We start from the raw sequence: 23,311 nt of genomic DNA on the forward strand, positions 1-23,311 counted from the left end.
TCGAAAAGCTCCTAAAGCTCAACAAAGCTTCCGGCGCTGCCGCCCAAACGTATGAGCCGTTCGCGCGTACGGGCGTGAAATACTAAAGAATAAACATCTAAGAAAATACCTAACAAGCCGATAAGCCGACGGGGAACAACGGCCAACAAGGATGCGCCCAATTGGGTTATTAACGAACAAAGGTGTCAATGTGGTCAATGGTAATACTAGTAAGACACGCAGCCCACGACGGGCCGCGTGTGTGTGTATGTGTGGGTGTGAGGGTGTGTGTAAAGACATGTTTCGTGTTTGTGTGAGTAGCCTAACGGGCGGGAAATTATGTGTTAATAACTTGCGGGAAAACAGACGCACCGTGTGACGTAACGCAAGTGAGCAGCTTCTGCCACAAGAGGGCGCTCCAGCGGAAGTCCTAGTGTAGCCCACTTCCACTGGCACCTACCGTTGCCCCTAGGGTGGGTTCACCACCACCGAGAAAGGGTCCACTGGCATCGGTTGGCTTCAGGTAGCAACCAACGAAGAGCCGCCTGCTGAGGTACGGTGGTGCAGAGGAGTCCACCGAGGGCGAGCCTGCGAGCAGGGACATCGGATGATGTGGTGGAGGGGGTGGCGGCGGGTGGTGCTGCTGTTGCGGAGCGTGGAGACGATGCGGAGGTAGCAGTATGGCGTCGGGCGCTACTACTGGTGTGCTGACTGATTGTATCATCGGTGGGCCTGATGGTATGCTGTGGTGGTGGTGGTGATGCTGATGGAGGTGGTGGTGGTGGAGCTGTTGCTGTTGTTGCTGTTGCTGCTGGTACAGCTGGTGCTGGGTGGTGGAGCCAGCAAATCCAATGGAGGCGCCCAGTTCGCCACCGCCGATGGAGGCGCCCAGTTCCCCATGAGGTTCACCTGTCCCACCAGTGAGATGCGGGGTGATGTGCGGTACCGGGGGTGAGCGGGGAAAGGGCTGCTGTTTGTGGGAGGTGTGGACTCGCGCATATCCAGGAACAGAGGCAAGCGCAAGTCGACCCCCTCGACCTCGACGTGGTCCTCGACCGGGTTGCTGAGGTTGTTGGGCAGGGCTGCGGGAGTAGGGTGGGCGTGCAAGGGCAGCACCGGGGGACGGAACATCCCGCCCCATGCCGTTGCCTTATTTACCCTCCCTGTATGGCTTGCAGTACGAGTAACGATGGTTCATGTGCTGGCTGTACGAACCCGAGTGTGAAAAACGCTTCAGGCATTTGCAGCATTGAAACGGCTTCTCACCGCTGTGTAGTCGTTTGTGTTCCGTCAGGTGATGCTTGTGCTTGAACGCCTTTGGGCACTCAATGCACTTGTAAGGACGCTGGCCTATGGGGTGAGAAAAGGCGCAAGGTGTTAGTTCCCTTTACGGGAAAAATATCCCACTCGAAACTCACCTGAATGTTCGTACTTATGCCGCTGCAGGGAACTATGCTTGCTGAACGTCTTGTCACACTGATCACAGACGTACTGGCCCTCAGCATCTGGGACCTGATGTCCACCGGGACCTTGTCCGTCCTTAGCCCCCGGAGTAGCCGCCGCAGTGCTACTTCCCGTCAGCCCATACGCTCCAGCTAGCCGCTTGGGAACATTCAACATGGAGTTCAACAACAGGTGCTTCTTGTCTGGGAAAGCACCTCCATAGAAGCTGGCAGCATTGGCATCATCTGGTAGGATGTCACGAGCACCTGGACTGAGGCTAGCGCGACCTGTGATTCCTCCGGAACCCGCAGCAACAGCGGCAGCAGCAGCAGCAGCTGCAGCAACAGATAGCTCAGGTGAGAACTGACGGAGTAGATGATCCATACACGCGAAACTAGCCGGATGTGAGTGATGGTGATGTGGCAAGACTTGTCCGTGTCCTGTGGTGTACTTTCCAAACGAGTGTTGGCCACTGGGCGGTTGCGTTTGTTGCGTTTGTTGAGCTGATTGCGTGAGTTGACCTCGCGCATCCTGCGGAGAAGGTGTGTCACGTGCTAGTCCAGGTGTAGCGAAACCCAGCTTTGCAGGCTGTGATCCAGCCGTTGCACCGTGGATCGGATGGATGTCGTGGTAGAAAAATGGAGTTGGAGAGCAGGACGTCTTGATGCTGAGGTTCATTGCCTCGTTTAACGCGGACATCGTCTCTGCCTGCAGCAGTACTGCTGGAAGTGTGCTTGCAGCTAGCGCAGAAGCGGCAGCTTGTGAGTTGGAAGCAGCACTCAAAAGTGCCTCACCTACTGTCAGTAGACCCTTCTTGACGGATAGGTCGAGTGGTTGATCGAAGGACTGATCCTGGCTGGTCACGACAGAGGGCGCTCGATCAGCGTGTAATGGCGAGGTAGGAGCAGTTGTACCTGCTACTGGAGGTCCTCCACCTGAACCAATTCCACTGGGATACTGACGAGTTCCGACAGCACCTAATTTACGCTCTCGTGACCGGTTGTTCTGGAACCACACCTGTACGACACGAGCCTCCATCTTGACGTGATGAGCAATTGCCTGGAATTCGTCACGACTTGGCTTACTGTTGCGTGCGTAGTACTTCTTCAGCTCATTCTGCTGCTCTTCGGAGATGGAAGTGCGGACACGCACCTTGCCACTACCTCCTGCACCTCCGTGTCCACCTGGGGTCATACCCGCACTACCCATACCACCGGTTCCTGCACCACCACTGCCTTGTGCTCCGTGCATCCCAAATGCATCACCCTTAAGGGCCACTGAGTCGTAATCGGCGTCGTCCTCGCTACAACTGCTGCTGCTACTTTGAGCACTGCTGCTGCTTCCGGCGATTGTTGCGCCTCCACCAGCCGCCGGTGTACCAGCGAACGTGTTGAGCAACAACGAACGTTTGCAGAGCAGCTGTGCGTGTTGCAGCAATTCAGGCTCACTGGTGAACTGTTCGCCGCAATAGACGCAGTGGAAGGGCGATGCCGAGGCGGCTGGTGAGAGGGAAGATGAGGCGGAGAGGGATGAAGAGCTGGCACGTCCATCCTGCCCGGTTGGCTCGACATCCGACATCTCAGCCGCCCCACCCGTCGATTCCTCAGGCGGCTCATTCTTCACCTTGCGTGTGTCGCAGGACTCGTCCTCGGGTCCTTGAGCCGCTGAAGGCGGCTGTTTCGGGCACTCGGTGTTGGGCTGGGTCTTGGTTGTAGGGTCTTGTTCCATCTCTTGATCATCGGCAGGTTCCTGTTTCAACGGAACCGGCAGGTCTACGAACGGGACGGTCTTGTTTGTTTCATCGGGCGGCTGAATTGGTGGCGGCTCGTTACAATCCTCGACCACCTGGTCATCTTCGTCTCGAGTGTCACTGCTTACGGGTCGTGTAACCGATTGTTCTACCTCCAGTTCTTCATCAACCTCCATCTGTTCGCTTTCGGACGGTTGATGGCTAGTGGCGGCTGTGACGGTGGCTGTTAGAGCATTAAAGCCGCCTGATGTGACCGATTTGGGCCGTTGTTCATCCTCCGCTGGAGGTGACTCGTTGTTCTCATCTACAACTGCCGGCTCAAGTGCATCTCCGGTGGCTGTAAACTGTTGTTGATGCGGTTGTTTCTCATTCCCTACCGGCAGCTCAAGGACATCTCCGGCGGCTGGAAACTGCTGCTGCTGATGAGCGACGGCCGAAAGTTCGAGGTAGCGCAGAACGGTCGGATCAAACAGCGCCATCGAGTATAGCAAAGACGCGTGAAAGGACTGGGCGTGTTTGTTCAACATCGGCAAAAGCGCATCTGCTCCAGGTGCGATCGTTTCAAGGTCATGCTTCGTTGCTGACGAACACGATGACGTCGGAGAGGGTGACGTCACTGGAAGGAGTCGTCCGGCCATCTCGAGGTCACGCACTCCTGCACCCTGGGGTCGGAATCCTACCCCCGCCTTTCCACCCCTCCCATGTCCATTCGTTAATCCCGTCAGCCCATTTCCACCTTGGAAGGGAAATTGCAGAGCGCGATGGCCACCATCACCACCAACATGGCTGTTGCTGGTGCTGCTGGTGTTGTTGTTGTGGCTGGTGCTGTTGTTGTTGTTGTTGTGGTGGGTGAGCTTGACGCCCATGTTGATGCACTTCTTCGATGTCATGTGGCTGGAGTAGGAGCCCGAGTGTGAGAAGCGTTTGCCGCAGTTCGGGCAAACGAACGGCTTTTCACCGGAGTGGATGCGGACGTGCTCCTTCAGATGGTGCTTGAACTTGAACGCTTTATCACAGTCGTTGCATTTGAACTTGCGCAGCAGCAACGATTCGTCGTGCGAGATCATGTGGCGCTGGAGTCGGTACACGTTGGCGAATGGCTTATGGCACACTTTGCAGCTCTGTTGCGGCACAGGTGTAGCGACGGATCGGGATGAAACGAGACGGAAAATGAGCGGGTTAGATGCGCCATCTCGTGTGTATGTGTGAACGGCGTGTTCGCGGGTCTTCCACGCCGCGGAACCTTGCCGATAATGTGCCATCAACACCGAGCGAAAGAGTGAATAAATAGAATTTCCCGAGGCGTTTTCCCTGCGTTGGGCCGACCTGGGTCACAGCATATGGCTGGCCCAGGGTTGGCTAACCCCCTCTACAGTCCCGTGTTGGTTCCTTAGAGCCGTGCAAGGGTTAAGCTCACACCTAGCAGCAGTTGAAGCCGCCCGATCGCGCCTCTCCCGCGCACAAGTGTAGTAAACAAATTTGTATTCAATCAAAAAACAAAAAGGCACGAGTCACGAAAGAAAGGAAAGAAAAGCGAACTAATTGTGAGGTGGGGAAGGAGGGGAGCGGATGAAGGGGAGAGAACAGCGAGAAGAGCGAGAACAACAAGCGGAAAACCCCCGAGGAAAAACACAACGAATGAAAGCGAGAGGGAAAGCCGGGCGCAGGCGAACAAAACCGACGGGATTGATCCCAAAATTAGTGCCGGGTACCGTTTACGATGGGGTCACAGAGGGAGCGAGAGGAAGGGTTGGGCTGAGGTGAAGGGGAATTGGTGGAGGGAGGCGCAGGAAGAAAATATATTGCAGTCACTTCGCCGTGGCGGCGGAAAGGTAAAAATATCATCACGGTTGCGTAGAGCTTCGCTTGAGACGCAAGCCGCGCTTCACGGCGCCCTTAGCGGCCCTTTTGCACTTCCCCTGCGTCACTTGCCGTCGCTGCTTCCGGTGCGTAATTGAAAATGCACCTCGTAAGCGTGGTGTTGACGACGCAGCGATAGGCAACAGAGGCCCTTTCGTTGTATCGGCGTCTTGAACATCGATCGCGATTGCGATGATACACGTGACGAAGGTGCGCGTGTCGGAAAAACTAACCTCGATATTCGGGGAAAACTATCCCGAGGTGTATTTTCAAGTAGCGGAATTTGCATGCATTTCCTCAGCTCTCTTATCGATGATGGAGGCGCCTTGCAGCCTTCTTCTTGGTCTTGACGCCTTGAGCTCTCGAGGTAGTCGTGCGTGTGTGTATGTGTGCATCCAAGCATGACGATCAAGAGCGGAACAGCTCCAGCAAAAAGGGCGTGCCCTTTTTTCCACGATGGCAGAGAAAATGATAAATAATTCACAGGGTCACCCTGTGGGGGCTAAACAGTTCACTTCAAGGACGATCGCGATGCAGACGCCTCCCCACACCCCAGAGCCCTTTCACTGGCCCTTAACAGGGCTAGAAGCAAGAATTTGCTAGCCCTCTTTTGCCTCCAAAAAGCGAAGGCACGCCAGCGGAAACAATACGGAACGGAGACGCGACCGGGAAAGCAGATGTTCACGTTTTCCATTTTTGGAGGACACATGGCCGCGTCAGATTCGTTGGTTACATACGGAGAGTGGCAGAGGAAAGAGGGTGCGACCGAAAAACCACGGTTTAAAAATAAAAACACCGAGCCACTGTCGAAACGCGGTTCAGGAGAACCATAGGTATAATTGCACCAGGTCCGCGTGATGCATGAAGTTCGATCGCGTCTCGGTTTTCCACCATCGCTGAGAGGGTGAGGAAGGAAGAATTAGGCGAGGGAAGGTCGTGAAGGTGAGGTGGAAAGCGAGCCGGGTTGACTTTTCCCGCTCACTCGTCGATTGGCTTTCCTTTGTTTCGGTCTCTGTTCGCCATCGGGAAAGCCACTCTCGGGCCGTTGTAAATAATTACACCACAGTCTACCCCTTTCCCAGCACCGGCAGGGCGGAAGGGGCTTGGAAGCGAGGAGGAGTGTATAAATTAAAAAACGCGAGACAAGTGGACGCGACCGCCCCACTCCTCGATGGGGCTTCGATTGCGCGCGCCTTGCGGTAATCAAGGGCTTCTAGGGCGGTACCATCCTGTGCGACTTGTAGCAGGGGTAGGGGATGAAGGGTGAGAGTAAGCGGAAGTGCGGAAGAGCCGCTCACACCCAGCCAGCACCCACACCCAACATCCGAAGTGCAGTCAATCGCGCCGAGGACAAAGAAGCTGCGGAACACCACGGCTGGAGAGAGAAAACCCTCGTCTTAGGGCGGAAGAGTCAGGTGGGAAAGGGCGGGGGATTCGCTTCGGACGACCTGGTGAAGGTTGCCAGTGAATCACGCCATCACTGGGTGCAGGGAAATTCCGAACACGCCAGGGTTTGAAGAGCTCGTTGAGACTCGAGAGAACTAACGTGATAATTTAAAAGAAACCGAGCTCGAACCATTCTTTGTGCTGGGTTGGTGGGTTTAGCGAGGGGTCATCACCTTGATGGGGAAGAGGGGTTGGGGAGGGTTAGGGGTGGATCACCGGGAGGTGAATCGGACCCGAATGATGGTGTACAGCTATAGTTACAACGAGATCCCGTCGGTTATAGATATAGATGTAGCTCATCGCTCAAGCACATCTATATATAGGTAGGCAGATTTGTGGGAAACTATCATTTGAAAAGTATATTGGGGAGTCTAAGGCATCCTCTGCAGGGTCCGGCGATTGTAAGGTATTTTAGGGAGTCCCAAAGCATTCGTGCAGAAGGGAAGGCCCTCATTTCAGCACATGGCATGTTCCAGATGACCTTTGACGTATTCTAAAGACCCCTAAGAACCCCAAAAACAGAGTGAACTACTTACCACAACGGCTGACGGTGCGTGGTGCAGTTCGTGTCGATCCAACTGATCCCGGCTAGCGAATTGAGCCGAACATTGAGAACAGTCATACGTGGTCAAATCTCCATCTTTAACCGAGCCGCCTGTTGGCAGACTAGGACCACTGCTGGAGTTGCTACTACCGTCCTGTGCTGGGCTGAGGACGAGTCCATGACGTCCATAAGAAAGATCTGCCTGAGCCGTTTGTGGTGCCAGGAGCAGTCCTTGAGGTGTCACACCTCGAGCCATCTCAACGTCCTCTTCTTCACCCACGGCATCATCATCCTCAGGTTCGAGCAGCTCACGAGCCGCTTTCTGTTGCTGGAGCTGCAGCAGACTGACACACTTCGCTTGTAGCCGGCTTCCAATAATGTCGCCGCTAGCTCGACCTCCACCACTTGTGGGCAGCTCCAGAGGAGCCATAGGTAGCGGAGAACCTGCGTCCGCGTCCACGTGGTGGTCGTCCTCCTCCGCCATGTCGTCGGGTTCGCTGGTGTCGGTTAAGAACTTGGCCCGCAGGTTGTCTGGACTCCCGCTGTGGTTGAGCTGGATGTGTTCTTTCAGCGCCTGGAACGGAAACACGTCGTTACAACTCCCCGTTGAGCCGGAGGTCCTGCGGTGTCCTGTGGAGTGGCGCAGTGTGTGCTACATCGAACGGTTATCAGTAGGTTGGGTCACGCGATAGCCTCAACGACCCTCAGCAAAGAAACGCACTGTCAAGAGCGTAGGCGAGCGAATTCGAAGCGATTGCTGCAGGCTGAGTCATGTTTGGTGATGAAGCATGGGTTTTTTTGGAGGTACTTTTTGAGATCCCCACCCCAAGATGGCGCATGAATCATGTACCCCGTAGAGATGACGCCATCAAGGACACCTGTTTAACACAGGATAGGAGAGAAACGCGGTTTGTGAGCATTCGAGCACTTCGAGGCAAATCGCACGAGGCCATGATGATACCCTTTCACGTACATCAACTGCTATCAACCCATCAGTCGGTCGCGGTGCAAAAACGCGACTCCTGACCGATTGGAATGCGGCATCCTTGACGTAAGCCATCCCCTTAACCCTCATCTCTGCGTTCAGACCGCCTCCTACGAACCCTGACCGTTATCTCTCAACCGGCGGTGTTGCGTTGTTGAGCTGCCAACCTGCGCCGCGGCCTAATCAACGTCAGATCGTCACGCTAAACCTGCGATCGGCACACATCGAATGGCGGCGGCGTAGAGCGCGATCACAAAGTTCGCACAATCTTGCCCAGAGGCTTTCTAGGCCGACTGAACCTCTCTCAGCTCCTTCACCTATTTTTCCACGGCAAAACACACCGCGGAACCTTGCAAGCCTTCATTCACCCGGACAATCGCGCTCTGATTGTCTGTTTGCTGAGCTGCTGAGCTGCTTATCAGTCCGAGCTGCTACCTTCCAATGAGGCCTTCTGCTATGAGACATACTATCATGCTACCATCTTGCGTCGGTCGAGCGACAATTACGGATTGTTTGTGAAGCGGAGGTTTTTTTTTGTTTTATTTTTCGACCCCGAACGAATGAGGCTGTGTGCAAAACGACGACAGTCTCAAAGCAGGCGCGTGCGGACGATTTAAAGCCCTCGGAGTCCTGTGTGTGACACCGTGTCAATGTTTGGAAGTCCTGCGACATTAAATTTTAGCGTGACGCTTATTGGGAACGAATTTCGCCCACATAATCAAACCACCGATTGTCTGGTTTTTTGGTAACATCCATTTTTTGAGTGCATTGATTCAGCTAGCAAAAAAAAAATAAGTAAACTCGCCCAGTGGCTAAAAATAGCGTCGAGGGTTTAGGCGTGTGCGTCGAGATTTCACGTTTCACACGCCTGGTTCGGTTCCGGGCGCTGCAAACCGCCATTAAAGATAAGAAAATGGACGTCAAAAAACCCGGCGGCAAAGAAACGAAAGAAAAAAGCGGAACCAACCTGGACTAAATTTATTTTCAACCCCCTATCCCACGAAGGGCGGATCCGCGGGCTGATCTCGTTGGAGCCAGCGTCGAGAGTAGGGGGTTTTCGAGTGTATTCAAATGGCCGAAGGGGAGCGAAAATGGAAAAGAAATAAAATGCCGGCCATCGATCAACCCCCGGTGGTCCATCGAACGCCTGCAGAAGCTGCTTAGCTCATCGAGATGCTCATCTTCATTCGCCCCCAAAATGCGCGGTATTTGCGTTGTTTGATGCCAACGGGAGGGTTTCATTCCTCAAGCCACGCGGAAGGTGGGAAGGGGGGGAGGGGGGAAGGGGGCAGAAAGAAAAAAAAACAACACGCACTCTGGACAGATATGACCCGGGCCTGGGGGCGAAAAAGTTTGAAATCACCGCTTCGGAACGAAATTGCTTCGATGAATCATCCGCCGGAAACAGATGTTCCGAGCTCCGACGCCCTCTTGCGCTGCAGCAGTTCGCAATTCACAACCTCGATGCACTACTCGACGCCCCACAGCACGATTGGGAAGCTGTAGCACACACACACACTCACACACATGCACCAGGACAGTCACACGCCAACAAGGACACCAAAACAGGACACTTACCTCGATTCCCTGAACCGTCTGGTGGCACTGAGGGCACTGAACGCAGCAGTCGGTGTCCGCTAGTGCATCGTTTTCACTGTCCTTTGGTAGACCGGATGGCAAGGAAGGGACTGCAAAAAAAAACAAAAAAAGGACACCGTAAGAGGAAAGAAAGTTAGCGACATAATCGATCGTCGGGGGAATGAGAATATTGGGGTTGAAATTCGAGCTGAATGTTGGGTCGGATGGTGCATTATCATGATCTGGTTCTGGTTGGTTGTCATTTTGGGCTCCATTTCCACCTCGGTAGAATCTAGAGCACGCGTCCGCCCCTTCGAAGGGCCGTATTGAGAGTTGAACACGCGCAAACCGAAACGACGTCTGTTCTAACTCTATATATAGCGCTTTAGAGCAGCCACGTCGCGGAGCGTGCGCGCGAGTCATGCACATGTTCAGCTATAGCACTTGGTTTGGGGAACCGCCCCGTTTTGGAACCTGTCAGATAAGCGGTCTCTGGCGCACCTGCCATTTGCGGTGCACATCCATTTTGTGGGCTCCCGAGGCTTGAATGTGGGCCATGGTGACTCCACGCAATTAAGCTGACCGTGAGTGACTAGTGATTAGGGAGAAAAACCACCCCATCATCGAACCATTTGTACACGAGACTCAACAGGGTGGTATAGGGGTCTGGAACTGAGCAGCACGAGGTGGACTCCGTTCCTCAGAATTCCGTCAGAAAAATTCCCGGCCCCGACGCAAGTTATCAGCAACCCTGGAGCCGTCGCAGTACCACTGAGCAGGCCATTATCGCAGGCTGCGACCGCAACTACCTCTGGTACCTTTGTTACCCCATTCGGGGAACCGGGCGGCATATACTCTGGGGCCTAGCGTACCCATGAGCTGATAGCCGATAGTTCCAGAAGTCCCCGAGGCGAGCGTGAGCGCGCGTGTGTGGGCTTCGCTTTATCGCGCTCAGGAAACTCGCAGGCGATGGCCCTTTTTTTCCTGGCTCAGGCGTGGTACGATGATCTGGCAGAAAGTCGCCACTGACCGAGGATCGCCTCCGCAGTGAATCGAGGAATAGTCGTCTGATAACGCGGCTGGTTGGTGTACAATCGCCCACTAGAGATTGCGGTGAAAGAAGTCCGGAAGTCCCGCGTTGGTTCCCGCGATACGGGTTCTCGGGTCCTTGGTGTGGTTGGGTCGACGCCTGCATCACGTTTTTCTGTCAGATTGTTTCTCGGACCGGGCTCTAGACGTGCCGTTTTAGCGACGGAATTTCCTCTAGGGAACGTCGCAGATGTTGGCGTTTGCTAGAGCCACGTACGATCCTGTTGCGTCCTGTTACACACGCTTATCACAAAGACCCTTGGCCTTCAGGTAGATGCAGCAAAAGATCCAAAAGAAAACGACGCCATTCTACTCGGGCATCGTCTCAAAAAAAAAAAAAAACAAAACACACCAATTGTTACTCTTACCAGCCCTCAGGTGAGCGAATTCACTCGACCAAGAAATGAGGCGCAATTAATTGCAGCCAATAAAAGAGCCAAGCTCGTCAAGGATGCGCCATTGAGGCGGTGAACTGGCAGGTGGGAAAAAAGGGCCTCGTGAAAGCAACCGAAGGGCGAATTACACCCGCGAACATCTCGCGAAGTCGGCTCCGATGGCGCTAGTGGGAGGAGCAACCTACACAGAAGTTGTCGAGGCGCAGGTGAGCTCGCGGTCAAGGTGCGCAAGCGGCAAAGGGTGCCCTACCCCTGCAAGGACACCAAGGGTGTGTGTATGTGTTTGTTTCCGGTGAATAAAGCTCGAAAGATGTGCGAGCTGGAAGCCGAATTCAAGCGTTCGGGCGAATCCAGATCCACTGTGAGCCTGCTATATATCTACCACCCTCGAAGATAGGCGCGTTTTAGGGGTGGTTGGGTGATTGGGTGAAGCGCTTGGGTGTCCTGTCACCACCCACACAGGTAGCTCAGGGCGCGTACTGAACGGGACCGAACGCAACAAACCCCTTTTTCGAAGGAACGAGCACTCAGAACAACGCTCAGAAGATAACCTAGCTGTAGCTGTAGGTGTACATAAGTGCGATTAGATGACACGAATCGCTTTCCGCCACGCGTCGCTTTTCCACGTGAAAAAAACCTACGCACGCCACACAATCCTTTTTTCCAACTCGCGAGAGAAAAAGAGACACAACGAGGCGCAACAAAATGGTCCCTTCCGAACTACGACGAAAAAATAACCCTCGCCAGGGTCCAACGCGATCGCCAGGACGACTTTTGGACGCACACACACACACATACATACAGATAACCGCGAAACTGGCGGTACACTTACATGGCAGGGAAAACTTGGTCGAAGATGGCATGATACTTCCTTCCGCGTTGTAGTACGTCGACACAGCAACGCTGCAGGACACCATTGATTGGGATTGCGCGGAGATTGGCTTTGGGTGGAGGGGGTGGCGTCGTACCCCGCTGTCCTTTGACCCCTTTGGGGTGGGGTGGTGGGTGAGTGTGGGTCGGTGTGAGCCACCTCCTGTTCGTTGGAGGTGGCTACTTGTGACAAAAAAAAACGAGCGCCCTCTAGCGGAAGGGCTCGTCACCACACTTTGCAACCCTTTTTCGCGATCGCGGTTTTTTCTCGATTTCACTTCACTTTCCGTATCACGGAACTACGCACGCACACACACATACACACACGCGCGCGCTCCGGTACATAAACACATAGACACACACGCGAAAAAGGGAGTGATAAGGACGAGAGGATGATTGTGGTAGTGAAGGGCTTTCGAAAACACACTTTCGCACAAACACACACTTTCGTGTTCGTCCGCCTTGGGACGGGTTGTTTGATCGTTGGCGGCACGGGAGGGCTCCCCTCTTCCCTCCCCCTCCCCACCGTTCTACGTTGATAGAAGACGTTCGTCGCGGGAAGGACACTGGGCGTGCAGGTGTTGGTTGGTGCCACACACCAACGGGACGGCTGGACGGGCTGCACCGCACATTCCGTGCCTCCCTTCTAGCTTCGCCCGTGAGCTTCGATCGTCATGGAGACGCACATACACACCCGCACACACGCACGTACACACACACACTAACGTTTTGACACACCTCACGCTGATCGCTGACGGGATATATTCTGGCGAAGGGCGCCGAGTGGAAACAAAAGAAAGAAAAGAAGTCTGGTTAGGTGAGCTGAAGGTAATCGTTGGTAAAAAGGGTTTGGGGACAGTAACGGATGAGCGAGAAGGCAGAACAATGGGACCACGTGGACGTGCGTATCCTGTGGCGTCGAGGTGATCACACTTTGGCGTTTAAAGGCCGCAAATTTGGTCCAGCTCGCGTGAGTGTTTTTGATAGAGAAGCGCTTGGCCGGCGAATGACGCAGAACTTGCGGCTAACAAAGGGCCTAAAGTAAGCGTGTCCTTCGTGTCCTTAAGTGTCCTGCCACGTGGGCAAGGCGGGCTCGCGATGTGTTTTATCTCCCTCACGTGTCTGGTTGATGGTGATTTGAGCATGGAAGTCGCCCTCTTGACAAGGACCTGCCACCCTGGGTGTTGTTGAACCCGAAGTAATCCTGATCCACAAGGATAACGGAGATCCCGATCACGCTATACACACACACACACACACACCCACACACGAATCACGCAGGACGCACGCACGTTGCGTTTGGTTCGTTTTGCTCCAGTGCAAGGACTCGCTTGAAAGGACATGCACAAGCATGCACGCACGCACGCACAATGGAGAATCTCGTCACGATGAAAAGACCAAACAAAAGGGCGGCCACAGCTGGGCGCGAGGACGTGACACGTACACGCACACACACACACGTACTGCGGGTTTTGCGGGCGCGGAATCCGACAAAAAGGGTCGCGGTTGCTTCTTCACGGACCGTGCCGTCGTCGTAGTCGTCGTCTTCGTCGTCAGGCGGCGTCGGTTGGTGTCGGCGGCGACTGGCACATGTTTACACTACGAGCTCTTCTGCTAAACTAACCGATGCAAAGCGAGAACCCGCCCGGGAGCGGTGATTGCACGGGACGACGCGCTGATCCTGACGCTGCGAGCCCGCGAGCGCCATTCCCCTGCGGCAACGGTGGTAACTCATTGGCACTGAGTGCTTGGGTCGTTGCTGCAGCATCCCTTGTGGTCGTTCGAAATGAACACTGCGTGAGTGATTGGCTCATGGGTTACGTGTGAGTGAGCGAGAGAGCACGGGTCGATCGAGATGTACTGGCGTGATGCTAATCCCGCACGGTTGTGAGACGATCGTCTCTCACGTGCGATAAACCCATCTACGGGGCGCTCGCGCGAGATGAACGTTGCGTTCTTTTCGTGTGAGCGCGACAGAGCACGAGTACGCGAGAGAGCGAGAACGAATCAGCGGCCGTGGATAATATGCGCGAGTAGGCACGCGTGAGTGTGCGAGTGAAACAGCACCAGCCAGGCCAGCCGTCTGTCAATGAGATACGGTAAAACAAAAACAACCGAGCGCCGAGTTAGGGCGGAAAAAAAAACGCGAGAGAGCGAGACAAAAGCAAACGGAAAGAAGAGAAAAAAACCCAGCGCCTCACAAAGATGGTTGGCGTGTGTGTGTGTGTGTGCGAGCACTATGCTATTTTGTTGCCTGTCGTTCACGTTTCCATTTCAGTTCCTCGCACCCCACCCACCACCCCCCATCGCACCCATTCCTCAAGCTCTACGCCTCATCCTTCATCGTTCGTTATGGTCACCGCGCTTTGCTTCCGCTGGTCAAGAAGCGGAAGCTGGGTGCGGCCAGAGCTGCAACTGGAGCCTGCCACCGTCTTCTCCCTCCTCTACCTCCCTCTCACTCCATGCACCCTCACCGCTTAATCCTTCCGCGAGCTGCTGCTGCTGCTGCTGCTGCTGAATCATGACGGCTACGTGGCATCGAACAAGCACTCGAACAAGATAACACCGTATGCCACGCTGCTTCTTTGTCCGTTCTTGCCATTCTGGCCGGCTTTTTCTCTCACTCTTTGGCACCCTTGCATCCCACCCTCGCACGACGCGGCGACTCACGTCGCTTGTTTCACAATTTGATTTGAATTTATTTTATTCGAGCGCCGCAGCTACCTTGCGCGCGCTGGAAGAAATGCGACGGTCGAAATGGGTCACTTTCTCGACCCGGTGTTGGACGTTTGACGGCATCATGACTGCCGCTGGGACGCCGAGTTGGGAATAGACTGGATGGAATAGATAGAATATATATATATTATTTCGGTGGCTCGTAAAATTAGCTCCGGACTCCGCGGTCCTCTGTCGGAAGCTGTTTGCTTATTATTCCAAACCCGCGCGGCAAGGTGGCCAACTGCAAAAGGACCGCTCTGGCCGCCCAGCCGGGGCGGGCGTTTTTGTTATGACTGTTTATTATCGTTGCAAGCGAGACGCAGTGTTCTTATTAGCGCAAGGTTCACGATCTGCGTCAGCCGACACGTCCGGCGAAACGTACGGGGCAACAAACACACACATACACCACGTCCGAGCTGGGAAAATAAATCTCGGTGGTACTCCTTGCGAGCGAGTTGATTGAATTGCATAATTTCGGGCTCTTTGATCCCGATTCCGAGCTAGATGCTGAGTTGCAGCTGCACGTGAATCATATTTTCTCGGCGATAGCCCGTTTTCAGGTCCTATCGGTCTCAGGGACTTTTTCTCCCGATAAGGACAACCCGCTCTTCGGAGTCCTATCAACAGTGCGTTATCTCGAACCGGCCGGCTTATCGAAGGGAAGCCGTTTTTCACAGCCACCAACAACCGACGAAGGACCGTTATCTCGTGCGTCTGGAAAATGCTACACCTGCTGAAAGGTGCCTTTTCGGAGCTGTTTCCTCTTGAAGGTGAAACACGTCACCAAATTGCCGATGAACGGCGCATAAACGCGACTGCGACTGGGGGTTAAACGGCACTACCCCCGTGGAAAACCCACCCTTTGCCCGCCATTCAGCCCAAAACAGCAGGTAGCCCGGATTCGCACCTAAAACGGCAGGCATTCCGGAACAACCCAAACCAACACGCTACTTGAGCGCGCAACATTTGGCCAGCAAATGTTTGTCCTTCCGTAAGGGGTGCTGAGGGTGGTGTGCGAGTGAGACGGAACATTCACTGCATACCGGATGCGGATCAGCGCCGTGCAGTGGCTTGTGGGTCGTACAATTTTTTTCCGCTTTACTTTTTTTCCGGCTTTTCTTGTTGCGGACCTCGAACAGGGTGCTAGAAAAATTCGCCTTCTGGAGTTCATGTGCGTTCACGGACCTGAGCCTCACGTACACACACACACACACACATGTGCGTGTGTGTGTGTGTTTGGTAGAAGCCCGTGTTCTTGAGGGCGAGGTGGAAGGGGGGGGGGGGGGGGTGGGGCGAAGGAAAGACAAGAGAAAGAGTGTGTGAAAAATCGTATGTGAATGCGCACGGAAAGTGCTCATGTGTGCGATCGCAAGTGGCCGTCTACCGGATGATCTGAACGATCATTGCTGTTCTGCCATTTTTTCTCCTCACCCTCCTCATTCCCTTTACCACCTACCACACCACCCAACCTACACCATAAGCCACCGCTTCAATGGCAAACGACAGCACGTACGATCGCGCGCTAGTATTGGTGAGCGGAAGGCGCGACGCCATTAACGGAGCGGATGTGGCGATCGACGACGCCAAACTACGCGTCGCGCAGGAGCTGCGTATCAGGAAACAAGTTGTTCTGGTGGTGGCGGAGGAGCACATCCCTTCACACCAGAGCGTACGTCCCTTCACCATGGAACGGCGTTGCTTTGGAGGCTCGAGAAGCTGTGACTGCTTGCCACAAAATAAACGCAACGCGGTGGGGCGACTCGAGAGCGATCATGGATCACCCCTTCTGAAAGGGGTAGAAACTACCCGACACACACACACACACACACGATCACAAACATGCGTCTGCGTTCTGATGAACGATCACCCGGCGCTCAGAGAGCTTCCGCTCTTTTGTTGATAACGCCACGCACATAGAAAAAAAAACTAACCCCCTTTCGGTACGCACCCCCCTCGCTCTTCCTCTTCCCTTTCCCTCCTTTCCCTCTTTACAACTTTAACATCCCTTCGCTCCCCACTCCCTACCCTCGCTCCATCACGCGATAAGACGGCGACGTTGAGAGCTGATGATTTTTTTTGCCGTTCTTTACGTTCTTCCTTCAGTTCGCTCGCGATATCACGGTTCGTTCTTGAGATTGTGCAGGGCTTCGAGGGTGGCCACCGTTTCCTGGAAACAGAAACCCCTTCTCTGGCGCTAGTGGCGCCCTCTGGTGGTGATCGTGCGAAATACGAACCATACCAATCGAATCACCTGGGAAGGGCCAAGGGGCTTTGGTTTGATGGCGGGTGAATGAAAAACTCTACCCCTCGGTACCGGCATGACCTCACCCTTCAGGCGGCGGTATACCCCTAACCTCCCCTTAACCCCCAACCCCCTCGCCGGCAAACTCTCGCTGGCAGCGGGCTAAATTAGTTTTAATTGAATTTAATTTGCGTCAGTCTCGATCCCCGAGCCAGATGCTGGTGCCGTTTTGGTCCGGGTGATATGGCTCCGTGAGGCTGGCCCGTGCGTGTTGTTAATCCAACCGACGCCCTGGAACGATGGGGGATGATGTCAACACCGGGTCCCTTCGCGGTCCCGCACCATTAGGGGGAGGTTATTCGCCTCTTGCGTCTTGGTGCGGGTTCCCGGTTTTGGCCATCTTGCGTCCAGCTGGTTGCATTCGTTTCGAACCCGATCGCGGGGCTCTCAAATTAACCATTTAATGAGACTCCCGGGCGATGGTACGTGGCCTGGACTGCCGTCGAAGTTGGTCGCTTTTCGCGTGGTGACGTCAGCCGATGAAAAATACCCGCCTCGAGCCCACATTCGAGCGTGCTTTCTTTTGCGCGATGGCTGTAACGAGTTGAAGGGTTGGCAACCTCTCGTCAGCCATGTTGGCGTAAAAAAGTGCATTCCCGGGTGTGTGTGTGTGTGTGTGAGAAAGAGAGAGAAAGAGAGAGAGAGAGTGAGAGAATAGGAAGGTGAACTAAAGGGCCATGCCGGTTTCGAACAAAGGGCTGGAGACGACGCGTGGCATCGGCACAAACCGCGACTCACCGTCAGGAATCGACGATGATTTATTTTCTACCCTTCCCTCCCCACCCTCCACCTTCCCTCACACGGATACAATGTTACCGCACGCACACCAGGACGTGCGTCAGGTTGGCGTGCGTTGTTGTTTTTTTGTTGTTGTTGCCCAGCTTTGGGTGGTGGAAATTTTACGTTTTTCCGCTCGAGGAAAGACACCAGGGGCGGGGGGGGGGGGGTGGTGTGTGTGTGTGGGAAGGACGCAATGAGCATCCCCGGGCGGATGGCACCGTTATGCCTGGCACAGGGCGACTCTCAATCTCAATCTCATCCGTTTCCGTTTACACCGGGTTTCAGAGGGTGGCCGAATGTGTGCGAGCGAGCGAGCGAACAAGAGAGTGTGAGCGAGAGGCCACATGAAGGTTAATCGGATCATGCGAAGGGCGCAGGTGGAGCGGGGCAAAAAGGTAGCAAATTCTGCGCCCTAGGGTCGGTCGCTTTCAATTGACGATAAATCGTGCCCTCGTCCTCGCACTTAAGCGGGTGGTGAGATGGGGAAGGTGGGATAGGTGGGTACGATGGGAGGGGAAGGGCTCCGTGGTGCATAGGGCGAGGGTCGCGTCATTCAGCACCGGTGCTAGGTGCGCGTTTTGCCCAAAGGGAACGGTAACGTGCATCCACACACACACACACACACACACACACACACGCGCACATACACACGTGAACCGGGTTGGGTTCATGGGGGTTGCAAGGAATCCCAGGGTGGGTGGTGCGGGGTGTGGTGGGCTAATGATGGTGGAGGGTGTTAAAATCATAGAATGCACACTTTACGCAACCGCGTGGTCCCGAGCCCTTCCCGAGTCCTTTTTGGGTGACAAACGGACAGCGGCGTGGCATTTTCCACCCTCCTGAAGGTGCACATTCGGAAGCGCGCCCTGCATCCCTCCGGAAACCCAATTCGGGACGCTTTTCCCGGCTCGTGCCGCTGAAGCGTGGCTTGGCTTTGGGCATTGTTTCCTTTTTCAACCCCCTTTTTTGTGTTACCTTGCGCGATCCTTGCGCCGGTCAGGGATTCGTTCTCGCGCGCGCCCGTGTGTGTGTGTGTGTGTGTGTTTGTGTCTGTTTCCGACCGGTGTCACACACCGAGGGATTCCTCCCGTGTGAGGCCTAAATTCCCTTCAAACCTCGAGCGCGTCCGTTGATCAAGGATAATGCGAAACGCGTTTGAGCTGCTCGTCCTTTTAGCATGCGACCGGTGTACTGGGGGAGAGAATGACGCAGAGAAGAGAGAGAGAGAGAGAGAGAGAGGTGCATGCATGAAAACCTTTGTGCGATCTCACGAGCCCAGGCACGGTGGTCCTTGCTTGGGAAAGCGCTAATTGTTGCCAAAAGTTTTCATTCCAACGACACTTGACACGTGCCACACGCAATGCACGTTACTTGCACACACACACACACACGTATGCTTTTCACCTTCACGGATGTGTGTGTTTGTGTGTTTGAGGGCTAATATGCAACATTATGTCCAGCGAGTACTTTGGCCACTGTGCCGAAGCCTATTTTCACACGACGTAGGGCTTAAAATGCAAAACGATCGCCAACGATGAGATCAATGTGCGGATGCAATTGAGGGGATGAAACAGAGGGTACGAGGGAGACCGTCTTGTCGTCGATCGAAAAAGGGGAGTGCGAAAATTCGAACTCTCATCCTTGCAGCCATGGATTTTCCCAACGATCGAGCCCCCGAAATGCTACACGATTCGAAAAGGACGAACAAACGAAGCTTTCCATTTGCATAGCCGGATCCCTTTTTGGGGGCGAAAGTGCCATCCCTCAAAAACGCCCTCAATAGGACACCCTCTCCTCTGCCTTCTCCCCCAACGGACCTTTTTCCACCCTGTTTTTCACCGTCCTCCAAAAGGTAACGCCTTGATCCAGGCAGAATGTGCTTCACCAAAGTGAACCAGTCCCGGTCTAATCGGCGCACATTCATCACCTGCGGCAAATCATCCTCCCACCCATCGCTCCGGATTACAATAACTCGTTCAGCGAGCCCTTCGGCCCTGGGAAAGGTGTGCAAACGGAGCATAAAACCGGTACGCGACCGGTGCGTGCGTTGCAACGGTCGAAACGATGCGAGTTGGATAATATTTATGGACAAATTGCACGTTACGCCTGCATCCGCAACTGGCCCGAAAAGGGCCCGAATGCACGTTGGAAAATGCCCCCCCCCCCTTCTCTACCTCCTCTAACCCATTCCCTCCCAATATGGGCCCATTTACGACCATTTGAATCGCAAAGAAAATAAACGCGAATGTAACAATAAATACGAACCCGAGGCGGAGAGTCTGACGCCAGTCGATACCAGTGGCCGGGGGAAGGGTCGATGGGGGGTGGGGGGGATGCAGGGCAACATTCGCCCTTTCAAACCCCGTCGCAGATGCAAGCATTCCGAGGCGGTGCCCAAATCGGCGGACGTCATTCAAAAAAATGGCTCCCTTCATTCGACCACATGTGAGCCGGTTGAGTTGAAATGAAGGGTACGTGAGGGGGGGGGGGGGGAGGGAGAGAGAGGAAAGGAGCACAAGTGTAGCAAGCGGAAACCGCGCCCAGCCGAAGCAACACCAGCAACAACATGGCAGTCAATAAAGCGGAGTAAATGCGTTTATCTCGGGCTCGCAATTATGTTTTTCATTTTCTCCATTTAATTTATGGGCAAAACAGCCCCCCTCACCCTCCCTCATCCATTCCCCCAGCCGTGGTTTGCTGGATCAAGGCGAAAGACAATGCCTCCCAAGATGTGGACTAATTCCGCCCTCCAACATCGGGAGGACGGTTGGAATAAAAGAAAAAGGGAAAAGCTATTGGGAAAGAAAAGCCCCAAAACGCGAGGCTAAATTAAGAACACATTGCCCATTCGGAACGCTGCCAAACGGTGGTCACTAAGGGGTTAGAGAGAGAGAGTGGGGAAGGGTCATATTTTCCACCAAGCATAACCAATTTCCCTGCTGACCCCCGAAGACTTGCAGCTGCATGTCGTATGCTCAACGATTATGAGCCGGAACGAAGCGTAGAGTGCATTTTCGTGGGTGACGAACGGGGTGGCATTTTCCGACGCCATTGCAAACCACCCATAACCATCACCGAAAAGGGCTGCTCTTCGCAATGAGCCCCTTCTCCGCACACCCTCCCCCCCCCATTTGCCCGGATAATCGTCTTGTAAGTGACGATCGAACCGGGGTGGATGTTTTCTTTCCTCCGGGAAAGGAAAATCCGCTCTTTGGGAAAACAATATCAGCGCACCAGGAAATGATTGCCCCATTTCCAGACCCCTTCTCTCTCTCTCTCTCTCCCTCCCTTTTGCCACCCCGCTGCACCCCTCTAGAGGGGTAAATGAGTGGTAATAAATGAGCGCCGCGAATAAATGGTCTTTCCCTCACGAAAAGACGACATCTTACGTCGTCGAGTTTTCCCCATCCGGAGGACCGACCAACCGACCAAAGCGGGGTGGGGGTCAAATGTCCATCCGCGAAGGCCAATTCAGCCGCGCTGGCAATTGATGTGCGATAAATTTCATTAGTTGCCCAGTGAAAAGTGCCAAAAAGCGGCACCCCACGAGGGTTGGGAAAAGTCATCCAGAAAATTTTCAGCCCACCCCCGAGAGAGTTGCTGGCTCTCGGGCGCATAAAGTAGATTTTTATCGCGTTCTCCACCCGCTCAACCCCCACCCCGTTTGGTCTCCATTTTCCAAGTTGACACATGGCCCTGGTGGTCCTTTTCGCGTTAGCTCCGCGGCGCGCCTTCGAGAAGCGCAATAAAATAATCCTCGGCCTCGCTTCTCGGCATCGGCATCGTAAGTAATAGTTGCCCATATTGCGCATTGTTCCAAAAAGGGCTGCCGGCCGAGGGCTATTAAAATAATGATTTATTTTCATATGTTTACATGCAACGGCGCGCATTTGCGCTTCCGGTTGCGTCCGAGGCGTTTTGGCTTTCTGCTTCGATGCTCTCAAGTGAAGGGATGGCGCAAGCGACGGGTGGTGCGAGCGGGCGAAGGGCCGGATGGAGGACCAAATTGTCTCTCGATTGACGGCGTGGTCGATTTAATCAGACGAAGCACCCATTTCGGGGGCAGCCATCGTCCGGTCGATCTCGCAAATGGGATTTGTGCTTTTTTTTCTGTTTCTTTCGAAAAATCCCTTCCATCCTGAGGGAAGGGCCATGCTAAAATCCCGTCCACACATGGCGCCACCTTAAGCGCAACCAGATGGGACCTCCTGCGTCGAGGGCCTTCAAGCGAAGAAAAAAAAAGGACTCTGCCGGAATTAGCAACCGATTTCACACCTCTGCCCTTGAGTGGGCGAGCTCTACCTGAGAAGGACAAGCGCCCTTGCGCCACATGTGTGACTCGGAAGGAAGTAACCCATCTGGTAGGTGTGCCCTTCGTCGGATGAGCTGCAAAAAATAACACCCTTCGGAAGGCGCCACGGCAAAAGGGCGCTTGTCTTGAAATTTGCCAACTCTCCCTCAGGTAAGCGGCGCGGAAAAGGCCGAAATCTGTTTGCAAGATGTTTTGTTTTTCTTTAATTTCCGTTCTGGCTGGTAATTAGATTTTGGTGGCGTGCCCTACTTCCCATCCCTTCACCCCTCAAGGGTAAAAGGGCTCGCTTTAGAGGAGTTGTTTTGCATACGCCTCGTCACAAGACGCTGCCGCTGGGCTCGGGAATGAAAGAAAAATACACCGATACACGTGGGCGCCATGGAAGGGTTTGGTGGGGTAGATCGGGGTAGGCTGTAAGGGTCGGGTGGTGAAAGGGGTAAAGCCAAACAAACGCCGGCGTCTTGGGGTTGCGTCGGGCGCGTTTTTCTTCCCATTTTCTCGGCTGCTTCTTTTTTTTTTTGTTTGGCAACAAAACTCCCGGAGTCCCTTCAGGCCCACGCTCACGATGACGATGATGAGGATGATGGTGATGATGATTATTATTATTGGGTGCTTTCATATTTCGTCGCGCGCCTAATGAACTTCCACTATCGCGCCACCGCCATTTCCGGTTCGCCGTGACGCACCCGATTGCCGCCCACCGGAAGTCCTTCCACCCTTCCCGGAGCCACTGGAAAACGGTCCTTTTTATGCCGCACCCATCCCGCTAATCCTTTTTCCGCGGTGCGGGAAATCTTAATAGACTTCTCGCGGGCCTCCTTTTATGAAGTCCTTATAAATTTCTCCGCCTTCGTTCGCCTCCAAAACCGTCGTTCGGGGGATTCATTTTTTCGGACCAAGGCAACCCTTTTTGAAAAGGGTTTTGCGGGTGTGTTTGTGTGTGTGCATGGGGGTGGGTTTTTTTCCTCGACGTTGTTTGCCGGCGTCACTGGCAATTCCGTGCGCCCAGCCCTTAATGCAATTAGATTGACAAATGTATTCCTCCCGACGGCGCGGATTGCTCCTTTCGGGCAGGACTTGTCCTGTTTGGGGAGAAGCGAAAGGGGGTGGCTACTGGGGGGTGGGCGATGGTGTAAGCCTTTTCCCGAGCCGGACCGAAGCTCGCCCGCCGCTCAATTAGTCATTAGTTTGTTTATACAAATGCAAATTTTACTCTTCGCTTTGGAACGCATCTCCACCTCCAAGGTTCTTGCGCTCTTC

At 54.2% G+C, this 23,311-nt stretch overlaps 1 protein-coding gene across 1 annotated transcript; it reads right to left on the reverse strand.

Annotated features, from left to right (window-relative positions):
• Positions 1 to 1,129: 1,129 nt before the first annotated feature.
• Positions 1,130 to 11,986, reverse strand: LOC128728348 (zinc finger protein 1). Its single transcript, XM_053821972.1, has 5 exons — positions 11,902 to 11,986; positions 9,586 to 9,695; positions 7,015 to 7,596; positions 1,398 to 4,293; positions 1,130 to 1,329 (listed from the first exon to the last, which is right to left on the reverse strand). Exons 1-5 carry the CDS (start codon positions 11,984 to 11,986, stop codon positions 1,130 to 1,132), a joined length of 3,873 nt encoding a protein of 1,290 aa, XP_053677947.1.
• Positions 11,987 to 23,311: the final 11,325 nt, after the last annotated feature.

This window comes from Anopheles nili, chromosome X, assembly GCF_943737925.1.
Source record: "Anopheles nili chromosome X, idAnoNiliSN_F5_01, whole genome shotgun sequence".
NCBI lineage: Eukaryota > Metazoa > Arthropoda > Insecta > Diptera > Culicidae > Anopheles > Anopheles nili.